Raw genomic sequence first — 21,777 nt, forward strand, 5'->3', positions numbered from 1 at the left:
ATCATATAAGACTTCGAGCTGGCATGTACTGTTACAGAAAAACAATCAACGTCAGAGTGGTAACTCGCCCTTTTATAGACTGCATCACACCACGCCATCACTGATTATTTAATTTTTCTTTTATTTCTTACATAATGCACATTGTGGAAACAATTTAGTTTGTATTATCACTACATAATAAGACCTATAAACTACATGTGATCATGATTTCTCTTGCATAGTTATTAGATTAAGGAACCTCCTTTGAATAATCTTTTTTGTGTGGAATTCACCTGAAGCCGAAGTAAAACCAAACTCTACACCGAATACAAGTCGAACTTTCCAGCAGCAGTTGGTCCCATGTTGGTAGATAACTGTAAAAGGTTATCAAAAGGAAGTGTGTATTGTGTCTATCACTTGTAGTACATTTCCTCTCACATCCATGTTACCATTCTTCAGCTTTCTATCCTTGTATCATTCTAAAGAAAAGCATGACCATGGGCACTCTTTATTTTTCTAAGATATAGAAAAATATCTTTATTTGTCACTCTACATCATAAAGGCAACTTTGAAGAAAATTAAAAAAAAAAGGAATCTCAGACCTATGCAGCTTAATGATGACTTATAGCTGCTTATAGCAGTGTTCGCTGGCGTTAAGGTTGAAAACGTGTGAAACTGGACATATCATCCCCACCAGATACAAGGTCACAGTGCTCACTCTGATACATGGAAATACATTGAAATATTGCTGATTTCTTTACTTTGTCATGTAAATGAAGAGAAATAAAAAAAAACAAAACAAAAGCAGAGCGTTACCAGTGTGTATCAGGTTACAGTCCAGCTACTGTGTGAAGGCTATTATGATTATAATTGATTATATGAATAGTTATGAATATGCTGCACATTTAGATCACTTTCACTTATAAACTGAGAGTAATAACAGAAATGAATTGTATTTTAACTACAAAACACCAGACAACTGTCAGTACTGCAAGTCATTTCTACCCTTTATTACTCGCTTGCTTTAAACAGTTCAGCTAAAAAAAATGAAATTTACACAAAGATTGAGGTCTAAAGTTTGCTTATTTAGTTTTGTCTTGGAGACCAAATTGAGAATCGAGAATCTATGTCCTAATTGATTTAGTTTCTATTTATTTAAGGAAAAAATGTGTACATTTCATTTTATTTCAATCTGAACTACACCTCTGACTCTGCAGTAAACTCTGAAAAGCTGCAGGAAAAGCTACACACACAACGTTTAAGTGAAGAAGTCTTTGGAAATGGCTTCGACGAAATTAGGAGCTGACATGAGGATGCCGATGGTGCAGAGGACAGTGAACATGGAAAAGGCCATGAGACACAAGCGGTCGATAACCGAGGCAGCAAACTTCCACTCGCTACACAAAGACTCCTCTTCATCCTGGTCGTGGAACCTCTTGGCAATATAGCGCACCTCGTCCAGGATCTTGGACAGCTCCGTGTCTCCCTGCCCGCTGCTCACTGACGGAGCCTCTTCGGACGTCCCCATGAGACGGGCACACACCACCCCTGAGTCGGGCGACGTGGCACAGGGCAGGCTCTCCATACCACGCAGGCCCATGTAGAGAACGTTTCCATTGGTCGGTTCCACGCTGGAGACGCTGCTGCGTGGACGCTTGTCGTGGCACGCTGAGCGCACTCGCTCCTCGCCCGGCCTTTTCATCCGCAAGAACCATGCACACCAGTTCACCAGCACCACACGTGTCTAGAGAAATGATAACAGGAAAACATTCCCTTACAGAACATACACACTGACTTCACACAGCAATAATCATGATTCATTTATTTCACCTGATTATTTCCCCCCAAATGATTCACTTATTTTCACCTGATTTTTTTTTTCATGATTCGTTTATTTTCACATGTGATTTTCCCCAAATGATTCATTTATTTTCATGTTCCTCCCCCATATGATTCATTGTTCCCACATGATTTGTTTATTTTCATGTTATTTCTTTCATATGATTCATTTATTTTCACATTATTTTTTTCCCCCACAAATGATTCCTTTCTCACGTGTGATTTTTTGCATGTTTAATTTATCACATTTATTTTCCCATGATTTTTTTTTACGTAATTCATTTATTTCAATATGTGATTTTTTCCCCCAAATGATTCATTTGGAGAAAAAGAAAGAAATCTTTATTTTCATTATACTTGCGTACATTTTATTTTCATTGTCCACGTGATTAATTTATTTTCACATTTGATTCTTTTTTCCTCATGATTCATATATTTTCACGTGTGATTTTTCCCCCACATCATTCATTTATTCTCACATGATTTTCTTTTTAACCCTAATAATTTATTTTCACATGTTAAGTTTTCACATTTAGGCTATAAAACTATGTATAATTCATTTAAAAATTTGATAAAAAAAACTGTTGCAACTGTACCTGACAGATGACAAATATATTGCTTATTCCCTTCTATTTTACCAGATTTACCATCTTCCCTTTCCATAACTTCATCTTTGCTCTGCATATTGTTTATATCTGTGTAACACTTTTACTCATCCTTAATGTATTTGGGTTTTATTATAAAGGGCTATATAGATATAATAATGATAATAATAATAGTTATTATTATTATTATTATTATTATTATATTCAAGAAAGCAGCTCACCCATCTTGGCATTTTTCCTCCATCGGGATCATGGTAGTGATACTGTAGGACCCAAACTGTGGCTATCACCGACAACCCGACGATAACCATGGTAGTGGCAAAATACTGAGCTTGAGAGAAAGACAACAGAGGCACTAATTCAGAAACTTCCTCTCTGAAAAATCATATTTTTTATGTTAATCCTCCATATTGGCAGAGTAGGTCCACTCACTTTAACCACACAGCCATCTTGAACATCCCTTAACCACTAAAGTTGCAGGTTATTATTCAGTTATTCACTGTAGATTAAAATCTTAACTACTATACATGATTAAATAACTTCAGAGAGACTAATATGAAATGTCGTAAGTACCAGAGTGAGGTGTGTAAATCAGCATCCAAGTAAATCCATGTTTTATTTAACTTCTATGCAGTCGCTAACACAAGACATGCTTGGAATTATCCTTGTTTCAATTAGCTTGTTTCCTTTTAGCTCTAAATAATTGCTTCACTGTATCAGACCTACCGATTAAAGGCACTGAGTCTGACGTCGCAGGCATGATTTCGGCAACCAGGAGCATGAAGACAGTCAGTGAGAGCAAAACTGTGATTCCTGGGAACGGAAACACTCATTACACACCAGCATGATCTAATTTCACACTGACGAGTTTATACAGTTTTATTCAGAACAACTAGCAATTGCACAGTAGTGTCTTGTGATTGGGCAGGAAGACATTAAATAACAGTCCTTGTAATAAGCAACTGAGAGTTGACAAGACTTGAATAAACTTGAGCAAACTAACTATATACACCAGTTTTCAATGAGTAAACAAATACAAATTTCAATACGAAATAGCTGCAATTTTTTTTTATCATGACTTTACTAAAATCAGATGGTCTAATTTTATAAGCAGTTGGTGCAATTATAATGGTTTCTGGTTTGCACTCCAAAGACACATTAACAACCTAGCTAGTTAAGTAGCTAGCTGGATAACAGGGTAGATTAAACTTGCTGATCACATCCTGTCTAATCAAGGAAAAGGACAAAAAACTATGGACTTTTTACTCATTTTGATAACTTGATTTCAAATAGATTTTTTAAAAATAAATTCAACTGTGATTCATACAGCAGGTGTGGTTCCTGTTGTCGCAATGTGTGAGACAAAGACCGAAGAGGTAATATTATTCATTACTAATTAATACTGTCAAAACTGACAAAACAGTCACAGAAAGAGAGAGAGAGAGAGAGAGAGAGAGAGAGAGAGAGAGCATAGGGCAGTGTAATTCCTTCCCCAAAGGGCCTGTATTATCACGTGTTGTAATTCCCCTTTTGACCACTAGGTGCACTAATAACTCTACTGAGCTGAATGAGGACGTAAACATGCTGCCCTATGATAGTTCCACATCTAGAAAGGTGACCAGATCCATGGAACATTGACTTATATCTGTAAAGCAGCAACATTTCTTAAATCATAGGTGACTTAAAAGAGGTAATTAGTATTTAATTGTTATTTATAAATGGAGCTGTAAATGATTAACATTTGTTAACTATAGCCGAGACAACACAACAATATTAATACAAAAAAAATCAACCCAGGCTTAAAATCAAGGAGTCACTGTTATTCATAGATACATTTAAGACAGATGAGGCCCCAAAAGCACCAGACACACAACTCAACTCTACTATTAAGCTTTGAAATTCTCCGTATTGATTCTGGAAGCGTCTGTCAGTGAATTGCTCTGAGCACGACATCATTCTGGCAGACAGACCACCACACTAATACAATTTAAGGGCTGATAGAATGAAAAAATAAATTAGGCTTGACTATGATTTTAGACTCGGCCTCCTGGAGTCTGCCCCACAAGTCACTCTGCTCCAGCTCCACCTAAAGTCATTCAGACTGAAAATAAAGGTGTTTGGCAGGCAGAGCTATATACCTACATCGATCACAGACGAGATGTCTGACTCGACTATCAATCTCACTGCTGGTCATTTATCTCGGCTGGCGGGGATGACTGCATAAATTGTCATGTACTGTGCTTGCTTCGGTGGCAGTTCCACATGTCGCCTGTGATGTTTATAGCATTTACTAACGTCAGCAAAAAGAGCAGTGGAGCAGTACATGAAAATGAGCAAACTATAAAGGAAAAAGCTCTCACATCTATAAGGGTGCAACAAACAGACGGATTTTGTGAATAATCTTAAAGCTCATCAGCTTTAAAGATGCAATTGTCAGTTGTATTGTTCTTACTGTTACAAAAAATCAGGAGTGGAAAGTAACAAATTACATTTACTTTTGTTACAGTACCTGAGAACATGGTTCACTATAATGGTACTTTTTCAAGTAGAATTAAATCCTAGTTCTTTTATTTGAGTTTTTTTTTTTAAATAAAATATTCAACTTTGTTAGATTTATGTTTGCTCATAGTTACAAGAGAATAAAAATTATGCATTTAACCCCCACAAAAGACTGTAAATCTAATTTTAAAATGTTCATCTAAAATAACATATAAAATAATATATAAAATAATATAAAATAATAGGTAACTTCCTACCTAGTGTACTCATCACAATTTCCCCTTCTGAGTGCTTTGAACTGCATCATGCACTGCTCTGATGTTTTGTTTCGAGTTGATGCTATGTGCTTTTGTGTACATGGTCTGTTACCTAATGTGTGCACCTGTTCTGTGTTCATTTCTTTGTCTTTAGTTTGTCTTTATATACTCTTATGTCCCTTACTCTCATTGAGAAGTAATTGCGCATTGCCGAGCTTTGTTTGATTCACTGTTTGTTTTTTTTTCCCCCCTTACTTTTCTTTTCATTTTTGAATTGTGGATTATCCTTGTTTGTTGCTGCCTTCTTCTAATTTGACCCCCGATATGAATTATAAGGAGGATATTTAGATTAGTGCTAATAAACAACACTCTGAGTGTGCACACTTGCGTCCTGCCTTTAATCACTTCATGTTACAGTACTTCTCTCCATACATTAGTATACTTGGGGTAAACTTGGATAAACTATCCAAGGTATAGTTCTTTTTTTTTTTTATGTTTTTTAATGTTTCTTACATATACAACAAAAGTTGACCTTTTTTATACGTATAAGAAAAGTTGACATTTCACACTTGCTGAATCTAAAAACAGCTTGACATTTTGTGATGATTAGTGTTAACATGGCCTTTTGGTTGTGAAAATATAATATTTCTGCCACAATGTTATTATGAATGTCTTTATTCACATCTTTGGTTTTTCAGGATGATGATGAGAAAAGTGCTTCACAGTGTGTGTTTGTGATGATGATGCTTAATTCACTCACCGAGGGAGATCTTCTCGCCTGAATCTGCAGGCAGGAGGAAGACGAGCAGAGCCAGTGTGGAGATGAGGACACATGGAATGAGCAGGTTTAGACCGTAGTACAGCGTCCGTCTCCGCATCACCACTGTGAACGTCACATCCGGGTACGGTTCTTTACAGCAGTCATAGAACCTTTCATTCCTGTGACCTGGAACCTCTGAACAACAGCATGAAAATGCATTTATTTACAGGAAAATTTTGTCAAAAGATCTTACAGACAGGAGACAACTTAAGGGAAAACCAGATGGCTCTGTTATGCTTTGGGGGAATTTTACAGGCATGGAGTGGCTCCACTTGTCCCCTTAGAGAGATGAGTCACTGCAAATCAATACAAAATTCATCTGATTGATCACCGTTATCCTCTGATGAAACATTACTTCCCTGGTGGCAAAAAGGCTAAATAATTTTTCCCCTTAGCTAAGTGTGGTACCATTCCACTCCTAAGCTCATGATGATTTGAAAAAAGTTCCACTTTTACCTTAAATAAAGAAATAGAGACTCTCACTCTGTTATGTTGCTTATTTGAAAGTTAATCAACTGACCGGAATAAAGCATTTACTGATGGTAATTGAATGAGCCCATCTAATACACTCCTATATTAAGCAATGTGGCCTTTCTTTGTCCCACAAGCTTCATACCTGACTGCATGCTCCCACAAGCATGAGAGAAAATACACCTGCTCCTGTGACATTTTAATGAAAGTCCATACTGGCGGTTAAATCAAAAGCAGGCAGCAACAAACAAGGATAATCTATAATTCATGTCACGCAGCAGATATGGATGCAAATGCAGGTATTCAGTATTTTTACTGAGGAAGCTTGCAAACAATCCAAAATGTAAGGCAGGGACAAAGTCAAAAAACGGGCAACAGTCAGGAGATGTCCAAACTACACGAACAGGTCAAGGCAGAAATCAGAATCAAGAATACAGAACTTGATTAAAAAAAAAAACCTGAGAGACTATAATAGCAAGAATGGCTTGGTAATGACTAGTAAAGAACACAGAGGGAGTTGGAATCTTTGGCAGCCATGTTTGCAGGCCGCATGGTGTTATGGGTAGTGTAGTTGGACGCCGATTCTGGCATGGACATGACAGTTCAAAACACAGGAAAAGAGACAAGGGTCATAACCAGGAAATATTACCCATGAAACTAAGAAAACAAGACTTAGAAATGCATGAATACAATCGACAAGACTTCGCAAAGAACATAGAACTAAGAACAGGTAGACAGGGTGGAAACAGGACCAAAGCAAATGCACATGGCATGAACTCAAAACAAAACAAACAGTGCTCGTCACACTGAGGAACTCATAACGCAGAGGTTCTCAGGAGCTGAGAACCCCTGCTATAGACCCATAAAACCTCTTCACGTGCTTAGCCTCATTGCTCTCATGTCAAAATGATCTAATATTCAGAACAGTAATATATGCATTTGATATATTAATTATAGAAAATGGTGAAAATTAAATTTTTATTGTTGCATTTTTTAGTAAAAATGTAAAGAGATCATAACTGCTTATTGTACATCAGGATATACATTTATTTTTGCTGATACAGATTTATCAACCTACCTACAAGGTCCCATTCTCCATTGGCTATATAGCCTGTGATATCAGCCTCAATCATCTGCAGGTCCAGCGACCAGCCACCGTACGTCCATGAGCCGAACTTCAGGTCACACCGCTGAACATCGAAGGGAAACCACCGCACGTCGATGTGACATGTGCTTTTAAAGATACCTGTGAACATGGATGGATTTTAGGAAAGCAATCTGAAAGCTGACCCAAAAAGATGCAACCAATTAAGTATTGATCTGTATTTGTAATGAATTGTGCCAGAATTATTCTTTGTTTATATATAAATGTCATATAAATTGTTAATCTGTGGTTTACTTATCACAGCTTTAAGGTACAAATAAAAAGCTAGATTTAAAATTAAGAATAAATGTATCTAGAATTGTAGTTACCCAATAAAATTTCAAAGAAACAATGATTTTTCAACATCGTCATACAGTGGATCTGGTTAGTAAGAAGCTTGTTTGTTTGAAGCTCCTGTTTACATTTTTCTGGCCCTGAAATGAGTTCTACCCTTCACCATACATGCAAACTTGGGTGTGGTGTGTTAGCATGAAGGAATAGTGGCTTGTTGATATTTTCAGTGCAGGTACAATTCATTTCACAGGCTCTAAAAAATACAAACTGCCCCTTTAAATGCAAATTTGTACAAGTAATTTATTCATAATTAAATATGCATTAATATACTGTATAATATGATGTGAGCTTTATCAGGAGGGGAAAAATAAATGATGATTCAATTAACACAAATGCAGAGAACTCCCAGGGATTTAGAGAGAGGAGAAATATCACGAATATGAATTAAACCAGACCAGAAAGGGTCATAAATTCAATTTATTGATGGTGGGAAACGCGCATAAATCCCACCTCGCTCAGACTCTAACCTCCTTCTGTTTTAAGTCAGGGACCTCTGAAAAAGCCCATCCATACCCATAAAGGCCATTTCCTATCACATAATTTAAAAAAATAACTCAGTTCTGGAACATTAATTCTTGCATCCATTGATTTATATTCAGGAGTTCAACTTGGTGCAAGAAGCATGGAGGAGCAAAGCAAGGGAGCAGACAGGTCCTCTCTCACATCGAGTGATTTAGTAATGGCGCGATCCATCAGGGACCTGCAGAGCTGTGTGACAGATCAACGCTGATCCGTCTTGCTGAGAACACAGCACGTCAAATTCCACAAACATATCATTTAGTGCCGTGATTTCATCCTAATCTGCAATCTGCTCATCGCAGTCGATTTCTCACACCTCCTAACTTTCTATATTGTAGAACTGATGTAGAATTAAAGTTAAATAAAGCTGCATAGTACCTGGTGGTAAGTATTGGCAGGCGCCGTTGGAGCTGACTAGCACGTTGGTGTGAAAGGTGGCATCAAATCGCTCATCAGCACTGTGGAATACACAAAGCGTGAGTTATTATCACAAGAAGCCAGTTTAAGAACACACACAGTAAGCAACTTTTCAGCAGTAATGGCTAGTTGTGATATTAGACTAGAGGCTAAATTCTAACATCTATCAATAGATCGACAACTATTAGGGCTTTGCAATGTATAATATCACGATTACAGAATAGAGGTGCAAACTATCACACACACTTAAAGACAAATAGACAACTGCAGTCGTGATTTTTGTCTGTAATGCCCTACAGTTTCTTCCGAAATATAAAGTTGCAACTTCATTAAAACAACCAAAAAAAAAAAACCCCATTAAACTAATAGGCCTGTCATCTGACCTTTTGTGTAATTTGTACTCTGATTTGACAATGTGTGTTTTGTCTCCTTAATCTACTTTTAGTTTCACCTCCAAGTGCATTTTGAAAAAAAAAAAAAAAAGATTAAAGAGATCTTTAAAGAGATTAAAGAGAGAAAGATTAGAGAGAAATAATTCACCTCATTTTCATTCGTTACACTCACAACTGTATTACAGATGTGTCAGCGAAGCAGGCTGAAAAACATCAGCCCAAATGGAGATCCAATCTAGGGGGCGTGTCACTCTGTGGAATCACCTGACATGACTGTCATGAGTCTACAGTCTGGGCTAGAAAAAAATCAGCCCCAGCCTTGCTTCTCGCTTCTTCATACAATTCTGTGTATTAGTGTTAGAACCATTAGTGTTAGTGGCTCTACAAAAATTCAAAATAATCCATTTTAAGAGATTTGTTAAGAGCAAATAATCTGATATGGATGCAAAAAAATGAAACCTTATATTTATGTATTTTTTTTTCTCTGGAGCTCATTTATACATGCAAGACCAAAACAAGCTTGGGCACTAAATTAGCTGCTTTTCTCTTAGACAGGTAATGTGCTCACTAAGGAGATGCTATAACCTGGTAAACAGTTTGAACCCACTTTGAACCCAATGACTCTACAATAGATATAAAAAGTTTACACACCCCTGTTAAAATGGCAGGTTTTTGTAAAGTAAAACAATGACACTAAGAAAAATCATGTCGGATCTTTTCCCACCTTTAATGTGCAATTGCGATGTATACAAATAAAGTGAAACACAGTCAGAAATGTTTTTAGGGAAAAAAGAAAAATAAGAAACTTACAATAACCTAGTTGTATAAGTATGCACACCCCTAAACTAATACTTTGTTGAAGCACCTTTTGATTTTATTACACCACTCAGTCTTTTTGGGTAAGAGTCTATCAGCATGGTACATCTTGACTTATATTTTCTTGTACTGACTTATATTATATTGACAATATTTTCTCAATCTTTCTTGCAAAAACATTCTAGATCCATCAAATTGTGAGGGCATGTCCTGTCCTGTGGATTCAGGCCATTCAAAAACATTAATCGTCTTTTGGTTAAGCCATTCCTTTGTTGATTTGGATGTATGCTTTGGGTCACTCTCATACTGAAAGCTGAAATTCCCTTTTGGAGGGACGTCCTGTTCTTGGTAATGTCACTGTGGTGCTTTGTAAGCTCTTTGTGGACCATGGCTTCAGCAGTCAGATGAAACCAAGAAGGTGTCAAGAAGATCCTACAGAGACAGCTGGTCTTTATTTGGGGTTAATCAGAATAATTTCATTGATGACAGCTGTATGATAATTACTTTTGAACATGAGATTGAATGTGATTGGTTCATGTTGAACACAGCCACATCCCAGTAATAAAAGGGTGTGCACACTTATGCAACAAGGATATTGTAACTTTTTTATTTTGAAAGTGTGGGATTATTTCCTGTTTTTCCATGATTATTTCCGGTCTTGTAATATACTTCGAATTTATTGTTAATGGATGCATGATTTATTTATTTTAAGATCAATTCTATTTAATATAATTTATATAACTGTCCTTATACTGTCTATTCTGTCCTTGCCCATGTTTTTTTCTATCTTAGACTTGGACATTATCTATATGGTGTTGCATGTGCCTTCTTGAGTGTACACATCAGTCTAGAAAGCCTGCTGTTTCCAACTTTTGTTTGGACTAGGTTGTCTTCATGTAGACAATAAACCATCTCTTTTTATTATAACCTGGCTCTCGGTCTCCTGATTCTTCAGTCATCTTACTTCTGATGAAAGTGCCATGTTTTGAAGGTCATCCAGAAAGATTTACAACAATTTTTGATGACCCAGATGACAGATAATATCATCACCTATCTGATCTCATCTGGTGATCCTGTTCCTGTAATCCTGTGACAAACATATATCAGCACGGGTGAGTGGGTCATCCTGTTAAAGAACTTGCTAGATGACGGAATCAGTATGATGATAAAAGTGTTAAATCGATAGGAGTTCGGTTGAAATTTCTTCGTACCGAATGAATATGGCTTGTGCAGTAGGTCATAAATGGAGCCAGAGCATGTGCAGTAGACTTTACTTTTCTGTAGGTGGAGTTCGTTTAAAAGGGAGCGACTGGCTAACCTTATCAAGCTATTCCTTAAGATTCATACAGTCAATAGAAAAATGTTATGATATTTAGCTAATGTTAGCTGCTTTGGTTTATGCCATCGCTTTGTTCATTCACATTGGTTTGCTAGTAATAATATCAGTACAACAAGCTAGCTTAGACAGCAAAATGAGCAACATACTGGAAAGAACTCCCTGCTGAAAAGATTACAGCAAAACAAGATATGGCTTTGCTGTAGAACTGTCAAGAGCTTCAGGTACGTTCTGGAAAGTGTGTGCGCATTCTCACCTAATCAACCATGCCCTTTTAATTATTGTCAGACATTTCCTATAAAATACATTTCTCATCCAGAAACATAATGGGGGAATATCAAGGTCAACTGAACTTATTCCTGAGAGAACACTATTCCAGAAAATAATTAGTAGTGATAAAATGTAAGTTACATAGGAATGGGCGGGGTTAAAAACTGTACTGCAGCCAGCGCCTAGAGGGCCTCAGAGATATTATGGCTTTATTTTTTCACCCCCGTTATGATTTTTTCCACTCTTATACTGTAGTGTATATTGTCATTGTTTGAACCTCACAATGCATTGCTCTCATGTTTTGTTTCGAGTTGATTCCTTGTGCTTTTTTTTACATTCTGTGATTTGGTCCTGTCTTGTCATTGGTCTATTTCTTATTGTGTGCACCTGTCCTGTGTTCATCCCTTGATTAGTTCGTCTTTCTATTTTCACAATGTTCCTTCATCTTGCTGTGAAGTTTCATTCATTGTAAGTGGTTTCGTTCATTATAAGTGCTAGAATGATTATGATCTTTTTGGAATCATACATTTTGGTCAATAATTTGTGAAATAAACATAAATTTTCCTTTTTTATTCAAATATCATGCAGGATGCAAACTTTCGCACTTGACTGTATAATCCCTGACACTTTAACCTTTTGATATTATACAGTTATTGGAACTAAAACACTTTGACATTTGGTGACATTTAGTCCATAAAATTATTTCTCGCTCCAAAATGATGCAGGGGTAAGTGCAGAAACACGACTCCTGATAGAGACAGAGATATTCTGAATGTTATAAAATATATTTAACTCTTCTGTTTTCAGTAAAAGGTGTGCTCTTATTACTCATCCTGTTACCTTGGGCATTGCACTTACTCTCAGGTTTATTAATACACAGAGGGCAAGGTGAAGGCGAGTTCATCCTTTAAAAAATCATTTCCACATGGTGCTCAGGAACACAATAAAACATAATCAGCTCAGCTGGGAAGATTCTTTTCAAAGGACAGTGATAAATGAGGCTAAACCTTGTTTTCTTCACCACAGAGCAGATATTTTGTGTCCTTGCACTTCTTCCCAGTTCATTTCCCAGCTTCCATTATAAAGCCGAACACCATTCTGTGTAGTCGGCCTCCAGTCATAAAGATAAAGTTCAGGACTTCTGGGATTGTAAAGACTGCCATGTTTTACAAACCTGTTATAAAGCAAAATGTCAGGCTTCCAAATCTGGCTATCAGGAAATCGGACGCTCGTCACACCGGGATATTCGGAGACATTCCATTTAAGGTAATGATCGAACCAGTACTGTAAGAGAACAACGGCACAAATATATCAGACAAATGCTGAACTGAAACATACTGAAAGATATTAAAGAGGCAGAAATCTGATTAATGTAGGATAATGACATAATGATAATAAACTTTTATTTAGCATATTTTCATACATTTAAAATGCAGCTTAAAGTGTGATGTAAAATACAAGAGAAAAAAAAAAGAAACAAAAAGTAGACAAAAATCAGATGGTAAAATAGGCAAATAATAGAAATAAATGCATTAACAGAAAAGAGAAAATAATAATAATAATAATAATAATAATAATAATAATAATAATAATAATAATGCAGTTAAACACCTGTTGAAAATAGAATAAAGTACAATAATTAAAATAATATATATGACATGATACACACATGAACAGTGTGTATGTACAGTACACACATGTACAGTGTGCTGCATTTCATAGCTACTATAATGTAAGTAAAAGCAGGAACTAACTTGTTTTGTGGACATTAAATGCAACTATAACTGGATTAAGTATTATTAAGTATGACATGTCTCTTTTTTTTATAAAATGTAACTATTCAAATACATCTGTGGTATAACAGGAATAAAACACTTTTGTATCATTTTGGGGTGGTAACAGTAACTTCACACTGGGCTGCACTTCACCACCCAGACACTGATTATTTTCTTATAATAGCACATCATGTTGTGTTTTATTCTTTACGTGTAGCCTGTCAGTTTCATTCAGAAATGACCTGCAGTAACTAATGCAAGGACTTCATCTAAAATAACGATAAACATGACGAGCAAGTCCATAAAGCACAATCTTTCTCGTGAGGCTTTAAACTGTATTATAGCGTCCCTTAAAGAAGATGCATGTGATGGTTTTAAAAGCACCCAAATAAATTTTCTGAATGTGCACGTCCAAGTGCAATTATAGAAGCACAGGCAGAAAATTACGCTGTGTGCTCGGAAAAAAGGTCAAAGCCATCCACAAGGCCGCTTTGTTTCTCACACTGGGGACCTGAAACACTTCAAACTGATGGATAGAGAACATGCCGTACATTGTACTGCACGTCTCACACTGAGGAAGTAAATAGCTTGAGGCAATGCTTGGAAATGTGTAATAGCAGCATGTTTTTTTAATTTTAGACATCTTTTCATTTCTAATCAAATGTAAAAAACATGCTGACTTTACACCAATAGAGTATTTAGTTAACTGAAATAAAGGTAATGCACAGCGGGACCGGCACAGCTGTATGCAGTGAGAAGAAAATCTGAAATAATTATATGGATAACATCGAGTTATAAGGGAGAATCGATATATATATATATATAAAGAATGATGTCGTGAATGCAATCATCTGTTACAAGATGCTGCAAGATTTTTGAAACAGTGTAGCCTCTCTCTCTCTCTCTCTCTCTCTCTCTATATATATATATATAGATATAGATATAGATATAGATATATACACACACACTGATCAGCCATAACATTATGACCACCTGCCTAATATTGTGTTAGTCCCCCTTTTGCTGCCAAAACAGCCCTGACCCGTCAAAAATGACCCTGACACCTTTATATCATAGCCAGCTTTAACTTTTCAGGAATGTGTGCTACAGTAGCTCTTCTGTGGGATCAGACCAGACGGACTAGCCTTGGGGGCCCATGACCCTGTCGCTAGTTCACCGGTTGTCCTTCCTTGGGCCTCTTTTGGTAGGTACTAACCACTACATACCGGGAACACCCCACAAGGCCTGCCGTTTTAAAGATGCTCTGACCCAGTCATCTAGCTATCACAATTTGGCCCTTGTCAAAGTCTCTCTAATCCTTACAATTGCCCATTTTTCCTGTTTCCAACACATCAACTTCGAGACCCCACTGGTCACTTGCTGCCTAATATATCTCAACCCTTGACAGGTGCTATTGTAATGAGATAATCAATATGATTCACTTCACCTGTCAGTGGTCATAATGTTATGGCTGATCGGTGTATATGTGTGTATATGTGTGAATAATATATATATATATTCACACACACACACAGTACTGTGCAAAAGTCTTAGGCACATGCATTTAGGCACACTAAATGTTTCTACATTAAAAAAATACTATAAAGAGCAGTAAACAGTAATAAATGAAACAAAGTCAATATTTGGTGTGATGATCCTTCGCTTTAAAAAAAAAAAGTAGTCTCAGGTGCAATTTGTGAAGCTTTGTAAGGAAATGAGCTGTAAGTTTTACTGAGCATCTTGCAGAACTAGCCACAGTTCTTCTGGAGACTTTGACTGTCACACTTGCTTCTTATTTTTGCAGCAAAACCCAGCAGCCTTCATTATGTTTTTTGTTTGAAAAGTGTCTCATATGTAATATACTGCTTTCTTTACTGACATACAAACATTTTTCTCTAACATTTAATTTTGTGCTGGAAAACTAATGTTTGGAAATCTAAAAAGTTTTTGAACTGAATCAATAAGGTAGAAGTCATAAAATAAAAACATCTATAACAAAGTTTGTACTAAAAAAAATAGGGTGTCTAAGACTTTTGCACAGTACTATATATATATAATGTTATCAGTCTGTGTTACAGTGAAAAAATGACACAATGACATTATCTGGAACTCTTTAGTGCTCCAAATATTCATATCTGTAGCTGAATCAGATTTAAAGCTGAAGTGGGCGTGGCCTAAACCTGAACTTTGTTTTGTATGAATCCTACACCTCCACTAGAAAACACTGAAAAAAACACAGAGGTAGAAATGCCTCAGCTACTTCAGCTACATGACTCGAGTTCATAATTGGTCTTAAACACGAATGTACGTTAAATCTTTTTAATCCCACTCACGAGTAGCTTAATTTAAACCACTGTGATACTGACCAGGCAGTTACTAATGATCACCGCACAAAATTTATGTTAATGAACGTGGTCCAGCAAGCTTCATACTCACACCTTTCATCACACGAACATAAAAACCTTCCACTCATACGAATTTTTGTTACATCCCACAGGATGACTGTCCTGGCAAGCTTTCTAAATAAAACAAATACTGCACCTCCTGTTTGTATCTATATTTTAATTTGTTTAGAATGTGTATTAATTTAGGGTTTGTATTCGGTTACAGCCATAGTCCAAAAGTTTGCTTCCCTAATGGGCATTAATTTTAAAATTTCTCTAAAAATAAAATTCCTATTCTGCTGTCAAATTGTTTTGTTTTTCTTAGTTTGATTTGTTGAATATTTTTTCTCATTTCTCTCCTTTATATTTATTTCCATTTTTTATTTTCTATCTCTTCCTTTTCTTTTCTCACCCTAAAGCCCTCTCTTAGGAGTGCCTTTCATAGTCCATAAAAACGTAACTTTATATATTGCTAACAAAGTCCTTATTGTCGTCTGAAGACAAGGTTGGTGGCAGGTTTTAAAAAATGAAATGTGGGTGTGTCCTGCAACATAAAATGTAAAAAGATCATCTCACCAGCTGTAGCCATATGTTCGTTGTGAGAACTTGATTCTTCTCATCCTGTGCACATGGACATAGGAATAAAATAGTGAAACAAAGAAAATCAATGATATCCATTGATTCCATACCAAAATATTCGGTATATTAAAGAGCATACCATTTGTAACAAGTTTAAAATCTTGTTCGAATTATGATCCCTACAGTCCCTACAGTTATGGTTCGGAAAAAAGATGCTCAGTACATCAGGCTTCTAATCACTTAAACAATCAGACATGGTTATTTTTAAGCTCACTGTTTTAACTGAATCTGGACAAGCGATAAGATCTTAAAATTCAGTTCTACTGGACGCAGATCAAGATCTAGACCTTTACTGTGCAACGGAAGGATCGTTAAAAAAGCAAGACCCTCATTAACCCAATTCCAAATACCCTAAAATAACAAACAATAGGTAACCTAGCTAAATTGCTAGCTAACCACTAGTAGACTATCACTGGTGGACATGAAAGGACATGCTGGTGGACATGAAAGGACATGCTGGTGGACTATCACTGAATCACTATCAGTCTGAATTTGAATCATCGTTTTCTCAGTGATTTAATTAACTACAGTCGAACAACACTCTCTTATTCGTCACACATAGCTAGTTAAGCTAGCTCACTTATCAAGAAGGTTCTAGGGCTAAACATTTTGGTCATCTTGTAATCTCAGATGTGACTGGTCCATTATATTTGTGGATCATATTTATGACATCATAACAATTTCAGAATCAGTTTTATATCATAAACTACATTATCAAAATCATGCCAAAGGATTTAGAAATCATGTTCCAAATCCTCGAAGTTCTTTAATTTCATGCTCTTTGACATTTGTATATAATCAACAGTCATCCATTCTACATTCTCTACTTTCTAAGGACATTAAAAAATCGTAGATGTTATTAAATATACACATTAGCACCCAATTTAGTCATTGACAAGTCTCCTTCTATCACACAATAACACACACAATTCTAAGGGCCACAGTTCTACCACTTGCTAGCAATTCTAATTTACATAACAGAATATTTGGTCTATGGTTATCTAGCTTGCTTATGCTTTGTTTTATTTGCATAATATTATATTCAGACTAACATTAGCTGATTTGTTGGAGGCGTGATTCCATGATATTACAAATATGTATCTAAAGTAAAGGTAAAAGACTTGAATACAGGGTGTGTTGACATCTACCTCCTCTGAGCATGCCTTTTAAGGTTTATAATAATAAAGGATAAAAATCATTTATATTATAGTTACTGAATTTACTGGAGTTACTGGATTTTTTTTTTTTGCACCAGCTAGTAGTTTTTCTATAGGTACATAGATAACATAGCATTGAAGGAGCTGACGTGATTAGTAATTAATCAGTAGTAAAGCTAAAGTAGTTTAATCAATTTAATCAATCAGTTGAATCAATTCAATCAAACTATTTAATCAATAGTTTAAAGCTAATAGCTCTCCAGGAGATACTCTACATGACTCAGGAACTATTGCTTAGTTCATAATAAAGTTCCAAACCATTACTTTATTATTACTTACTGAGTAATTACTGAGTATTCATTAGTATTTAACAATAGTGTGATAAGTGTTGATTATAGTACTAATCATTCTTTCCTGCTTAGTCCATGCATAGTTCCCTATAAGCTATTGAACAGTATTATAACCCAATTCACATTACATGCTGATGTATGGACATGTTACAATTAAAGTCGCCAATAGACCTTTACACCATGTACAAGGTACAGCCTGATGCTTATACCTTCCCTCCCACTTAATGACACAGGTTCCAACCTTTCCAGCTGCTCTTACCACGTCCATGATCTGCATCAAGCTGAAGCTGAAGTTTACGGTCAGCGACTGGGTGTCATTAAACACAGGTCTCTCTAGAGGGTTGTAATCTTTCATGAGGTCTCGATACAGCCTCCTCTGATGCTCTCCTTGAATGGATGCTGTGAGGATGACAGAGTTAATCAGCTAACGAAGTGAAACGCACTTCTCTCAGAGCACATTTGACCTTTTGAGAGAAGCAATCTGGGCTGCACAAGTGCACGCGGAGGACGTCTTCAGCATCGGGAAGCAAATGAGAAGTGCTTGCAAATCAACTCGAACAGCTTAAGCAGCTCATTTGGATGTAAGCGTATCGATTTGAGACTCTCATCAGTGACTTTCTGCTCAGTTTCAGAGCTGGAAACTCTATCAGTCCTGGAGGTGATAACTCACTACCAGCTGTCACATAAACACACTTATCTCTACTAGTAAATGTCAACAAATGCAGAAAAACATCACATTCCACTTTTTAACCATTTAAATGAGGTTTTATTTATGACTTCTGTATTTGGGATAAATGTTTTTTTTTTCCTGCAGAGTTCTTTAAATGATTTAACTCTTGAAAAGTCTGAGACAAATTTTAATAGCACTTATACCACAGAGCTGCTCAATTCAGTGCTGCTGGTGAATTTTTCAGCTCTGACATGTATGATATGTAACTCCAATCGCGGGTTTATATTAATCTGCTCTTTCTAATATGTTATCATTCCTGTAGTACCAGCTCATTCACAGGGACTGTTTGTAATATTGTGAAGTTTTCTGTGAGGAGATGTTTATTTATATACAGAAGGAGTCTCCAGTGTTGTATTTTGTAACAGTACGTTTTCCACCATGGGAAAGTCTTCAGGAAAGACAACTTTGTACTTTCTGGTTTCTCGGTAACATGACGATTTTCAGTAAATTTTAATATCATCAACAGAGAGGAAAGAAGAGAAGCTGTACAAATTGGACAAAATTGTGCAAGAAAAAGAGAAATAATAAAGTAAAAAAATTGTAATTGTTGGCAAACTGCTGTGGTCTAAGAAGAATAAAACACTTAGGGATGCATTGTTTTAGGAACTGCTTCATGTCAGGCCACATCACACCACCCCATCGTTGATTATTTTCCTATAACAGAAATATGTTTTATTTCTTACTTATTGAAAAGGCAAATCATGATATAACCCCATTAAGGGTTATCAACTTTCTGTGATGCTCAGACATACATCAACATTACTCTGCAGAACCTTTTTTTTCTCTAAATGCACCTGTAATTAAATACGTCTCACTTTTTTCACCAAAAGTTCAAGAGGCCATGTGGTTCTCATGAGTTCTTTTACACACCGGCACATTTGTATTCAAAATACAGCAGAGATGAAGGCTTGCTTTGTGTCAGGATAAATTCCCAGATGAGTTTAACCATTCATAATCAACGTTCACTCCCAACCATCTGTGAGATTAGATCAGCCTTTTTTTATGTATTATGCCTCTGTGATCCATCCAGAGAGAGAGAGAAAGAGAGATGGTAAGATAGATGTGATGCGGTGAGAGAAGCACAGGCTCCATATACGGAGGCAAAGCATCATCTGTAATTGCAAATTAAATTTAAGGTTAGTCAGATGAACAAAAATGGAATGGAGTGCCATCCATAATCCCTCTGGAAAAAAATTCCATGCTGTGATTAAAGACCTAAAACAAAATCTTCCTCTGAGGAGAAATGCAATTACTAACAAGGAAATGAGAGGAAACATTTGTTTCCAAAGCTCAAAAGAAGGAACTTAATGGCTGTATTTAAACATGGAACTAGCAGTTTTGTACTCTTTTCTTCATACATTTTAAAGACAGTTGACATATACAGTATTTAACAAAGCTGGACAAGCATAAATCAACTGAAATCCATAATTGTAACATTTCAAGCTCAAATCCTTTGATACACCACCAAAGCAGATTGAAATTTCAAAGACATGTCGGGAATAAAAATGTTTTTTTGTGAGTTCTGATGAAAACATGGCAGTTTTGGGTTCTCTGTGGAGATGTGTTTGGAATTGTACAAAGCCTGAAAAGGTTTTAATACCAAATCAAGACAGAATTTAGATAGAAATGTATAAGAATTAACATTAATATTATATCATTATAGCATAAAACCGGTTCAGGATTTTCATATGCACACATGTATACAGTCATGTGCAAAAGTTATCAAACCCTTTTAAATGGAATTTATAAATACAACCCTTTTGGTGCATTAGTTTTCTCAAATGTTCCAAAATGATTATGAAATCTTAACCCATTTCATTGACATACTGTATCTATTCTAACTTTTCTTACACCAACTCCTTCAGATCAGATCTTGGAGAATTGTCTGTTGATTTTGCCATATGCTTGGGGTTATAGTTTTGCCCATATTTTTAATCATCGGCTTCTAGGAATGAATTTTGTAGCTAAGTTATTAAATAAAGAGACATTTTTCCATTTAAAAACCAGAGGATACAGACTTTTGCTCTCGCCTACATAAAACAAACCCAGAACGACTTATAGAAACCATGTAGCAATTTTCTGAAGGATGTACATACATTAGTGTCTCCGCTTATGATATGCATGTCCTGATGAAGTTAAACAGACCAGAAAACGAATACGAATGTTCACTGAACACATAGAAAATTTGTCTTTATGCTTTAAAAAAAAAATCACTGAATTTGCAAGCTGAAGTTAATGCAGAAACAATGCAATCAGCCTTAAGTGCTCCTTCATAAGTGGGCTGAAGCTTAATGAAACTGCAAGCCTGTACTACAGCCATGTAAGTACTCCTTTCAGCTCTTCAGTAATCATCAGATATAACAACAAATAAGACTCCAGTCTATTGCTGGAGCACAAAATAGGTTTCAGTCCAAAGTTTTGATTGGTTTAGAGAATAAAAGAAGAAGAACAATCTCTGAGTGAAAGACTGCAGGGTTCAGAAATGAGCAGTTCTGAGCAGAAGTATAAGCCTCCAGCCTCAGGCACCTTCATTCATTAATGGATTAAACAGTGTAATTATGCCACAATTATCTATCATTATATATCTATCAATATATAATATGCATTTTGCACTTTTTTTTTTTTTGCAGCCTTTTTTTTTTTTGCAGTGTAACATTTAATCCAACATGCGTTTTATTACTCACCCCTCCACAAACATGTAGTGATTGCTAAACAAAGCGCAAAACCGCAAATTCCCATTTTAGCCTGGAAAAGAAGAAAGAACTCAGGACTGGGGAAATATCCCGAGTCAGACCCGCTCCTCCTTCAGGGATGGAAATGCTCTTAAATGCGGTGTGTGTGCGGTGCGTAAGGAGAGATGGAAGTGTGTGCGGTTGCCAGATTGGAGCTCTCACCTCCAGAGCAATCGGTATTACAATTCTCCCAGTTTATTATAAACAAAAACAGATTGTTCCTTTGAGAATTAGTTCTGATATATTAGGGATGAGGTCATTTTTCATTTATTCCAGGGTGATTTATTTTAAG

General features: G+C 36.2%; 1 protein-coding gene across 1 annotated transcript; it reads right to left on the reverse strand.

Annotated features, from left to right (window-relative positions):
- Positions 1–101: 101 nt before the first annotated feature.
- On the reverse strand, positions 102–21,567 carry chrna7a (cholinergic receptor, nicotinic, alpha 7a (neuronal)). The gene is made up of 10 exons (XM_026930897.3): positions 21,438–21,567; positions 18,283–18,422; positions 16,454–16,498; positions 12,893–13,002; positions 8,866–8,945; positions 7,549–7,716; positions 5,940–6,134; positions 3,150–3,236; positions 2,645–2,754; positions 102–1,723 (listed from the first exon to the last, which is right to left on the reverse strand). Exons 1-10 carry the CDS (start codon positions 21,490–21,492, stop codon positions 1,238–1,240), a joined length of 1,476 nt encoding a protein of 491 aa, XP_026786698.2. The 5' UTR covers positions 21,493–21,567; the 3' UTR covers positions 102–1,237.
- Between the last annotated feature and the right edge of the window lie 210 nt (positions 21,568–21,777).

The sequence above is a fragment of the Pangasianodon hypophthalmus genome, chromosome 11 (assembly GCF_027358585.1).
Source record: "Pangasianodon hypophthalmus isolate fPanHyp1 chromosome 11, fPanHyp1.pri, whole genome shotgun sequence".
NCBI lineage: Eukaryota > Metazoa > Chordata > Actinopteri > Siluriformes > Pangasiidae > Pangasianodon > Pangasianodon hypophthalmus.

Coding starts and splice junctions, on each gene's coding strand:
- chrna7a (XM_026930897.3), bottom strand. CDS start 21,492: ATGGGAATTTGCGGTTTTGCGCTTTGTTTAGCAATCACTACATGTTTG. Junction 13,003..16,453: donor CGAACATATGGCTACAGCTG/GTGAGATGATCT, acceptor GTTCTCTTACAG/TACTGGTTCGATCATTACCT. Junction 8,946..12,892: donor GACATTTTGCTTTATAACAG/GTTTGTAAAACA, acceptor TGTATTCCACAG/TGCTGATGAGCGATTTGATG.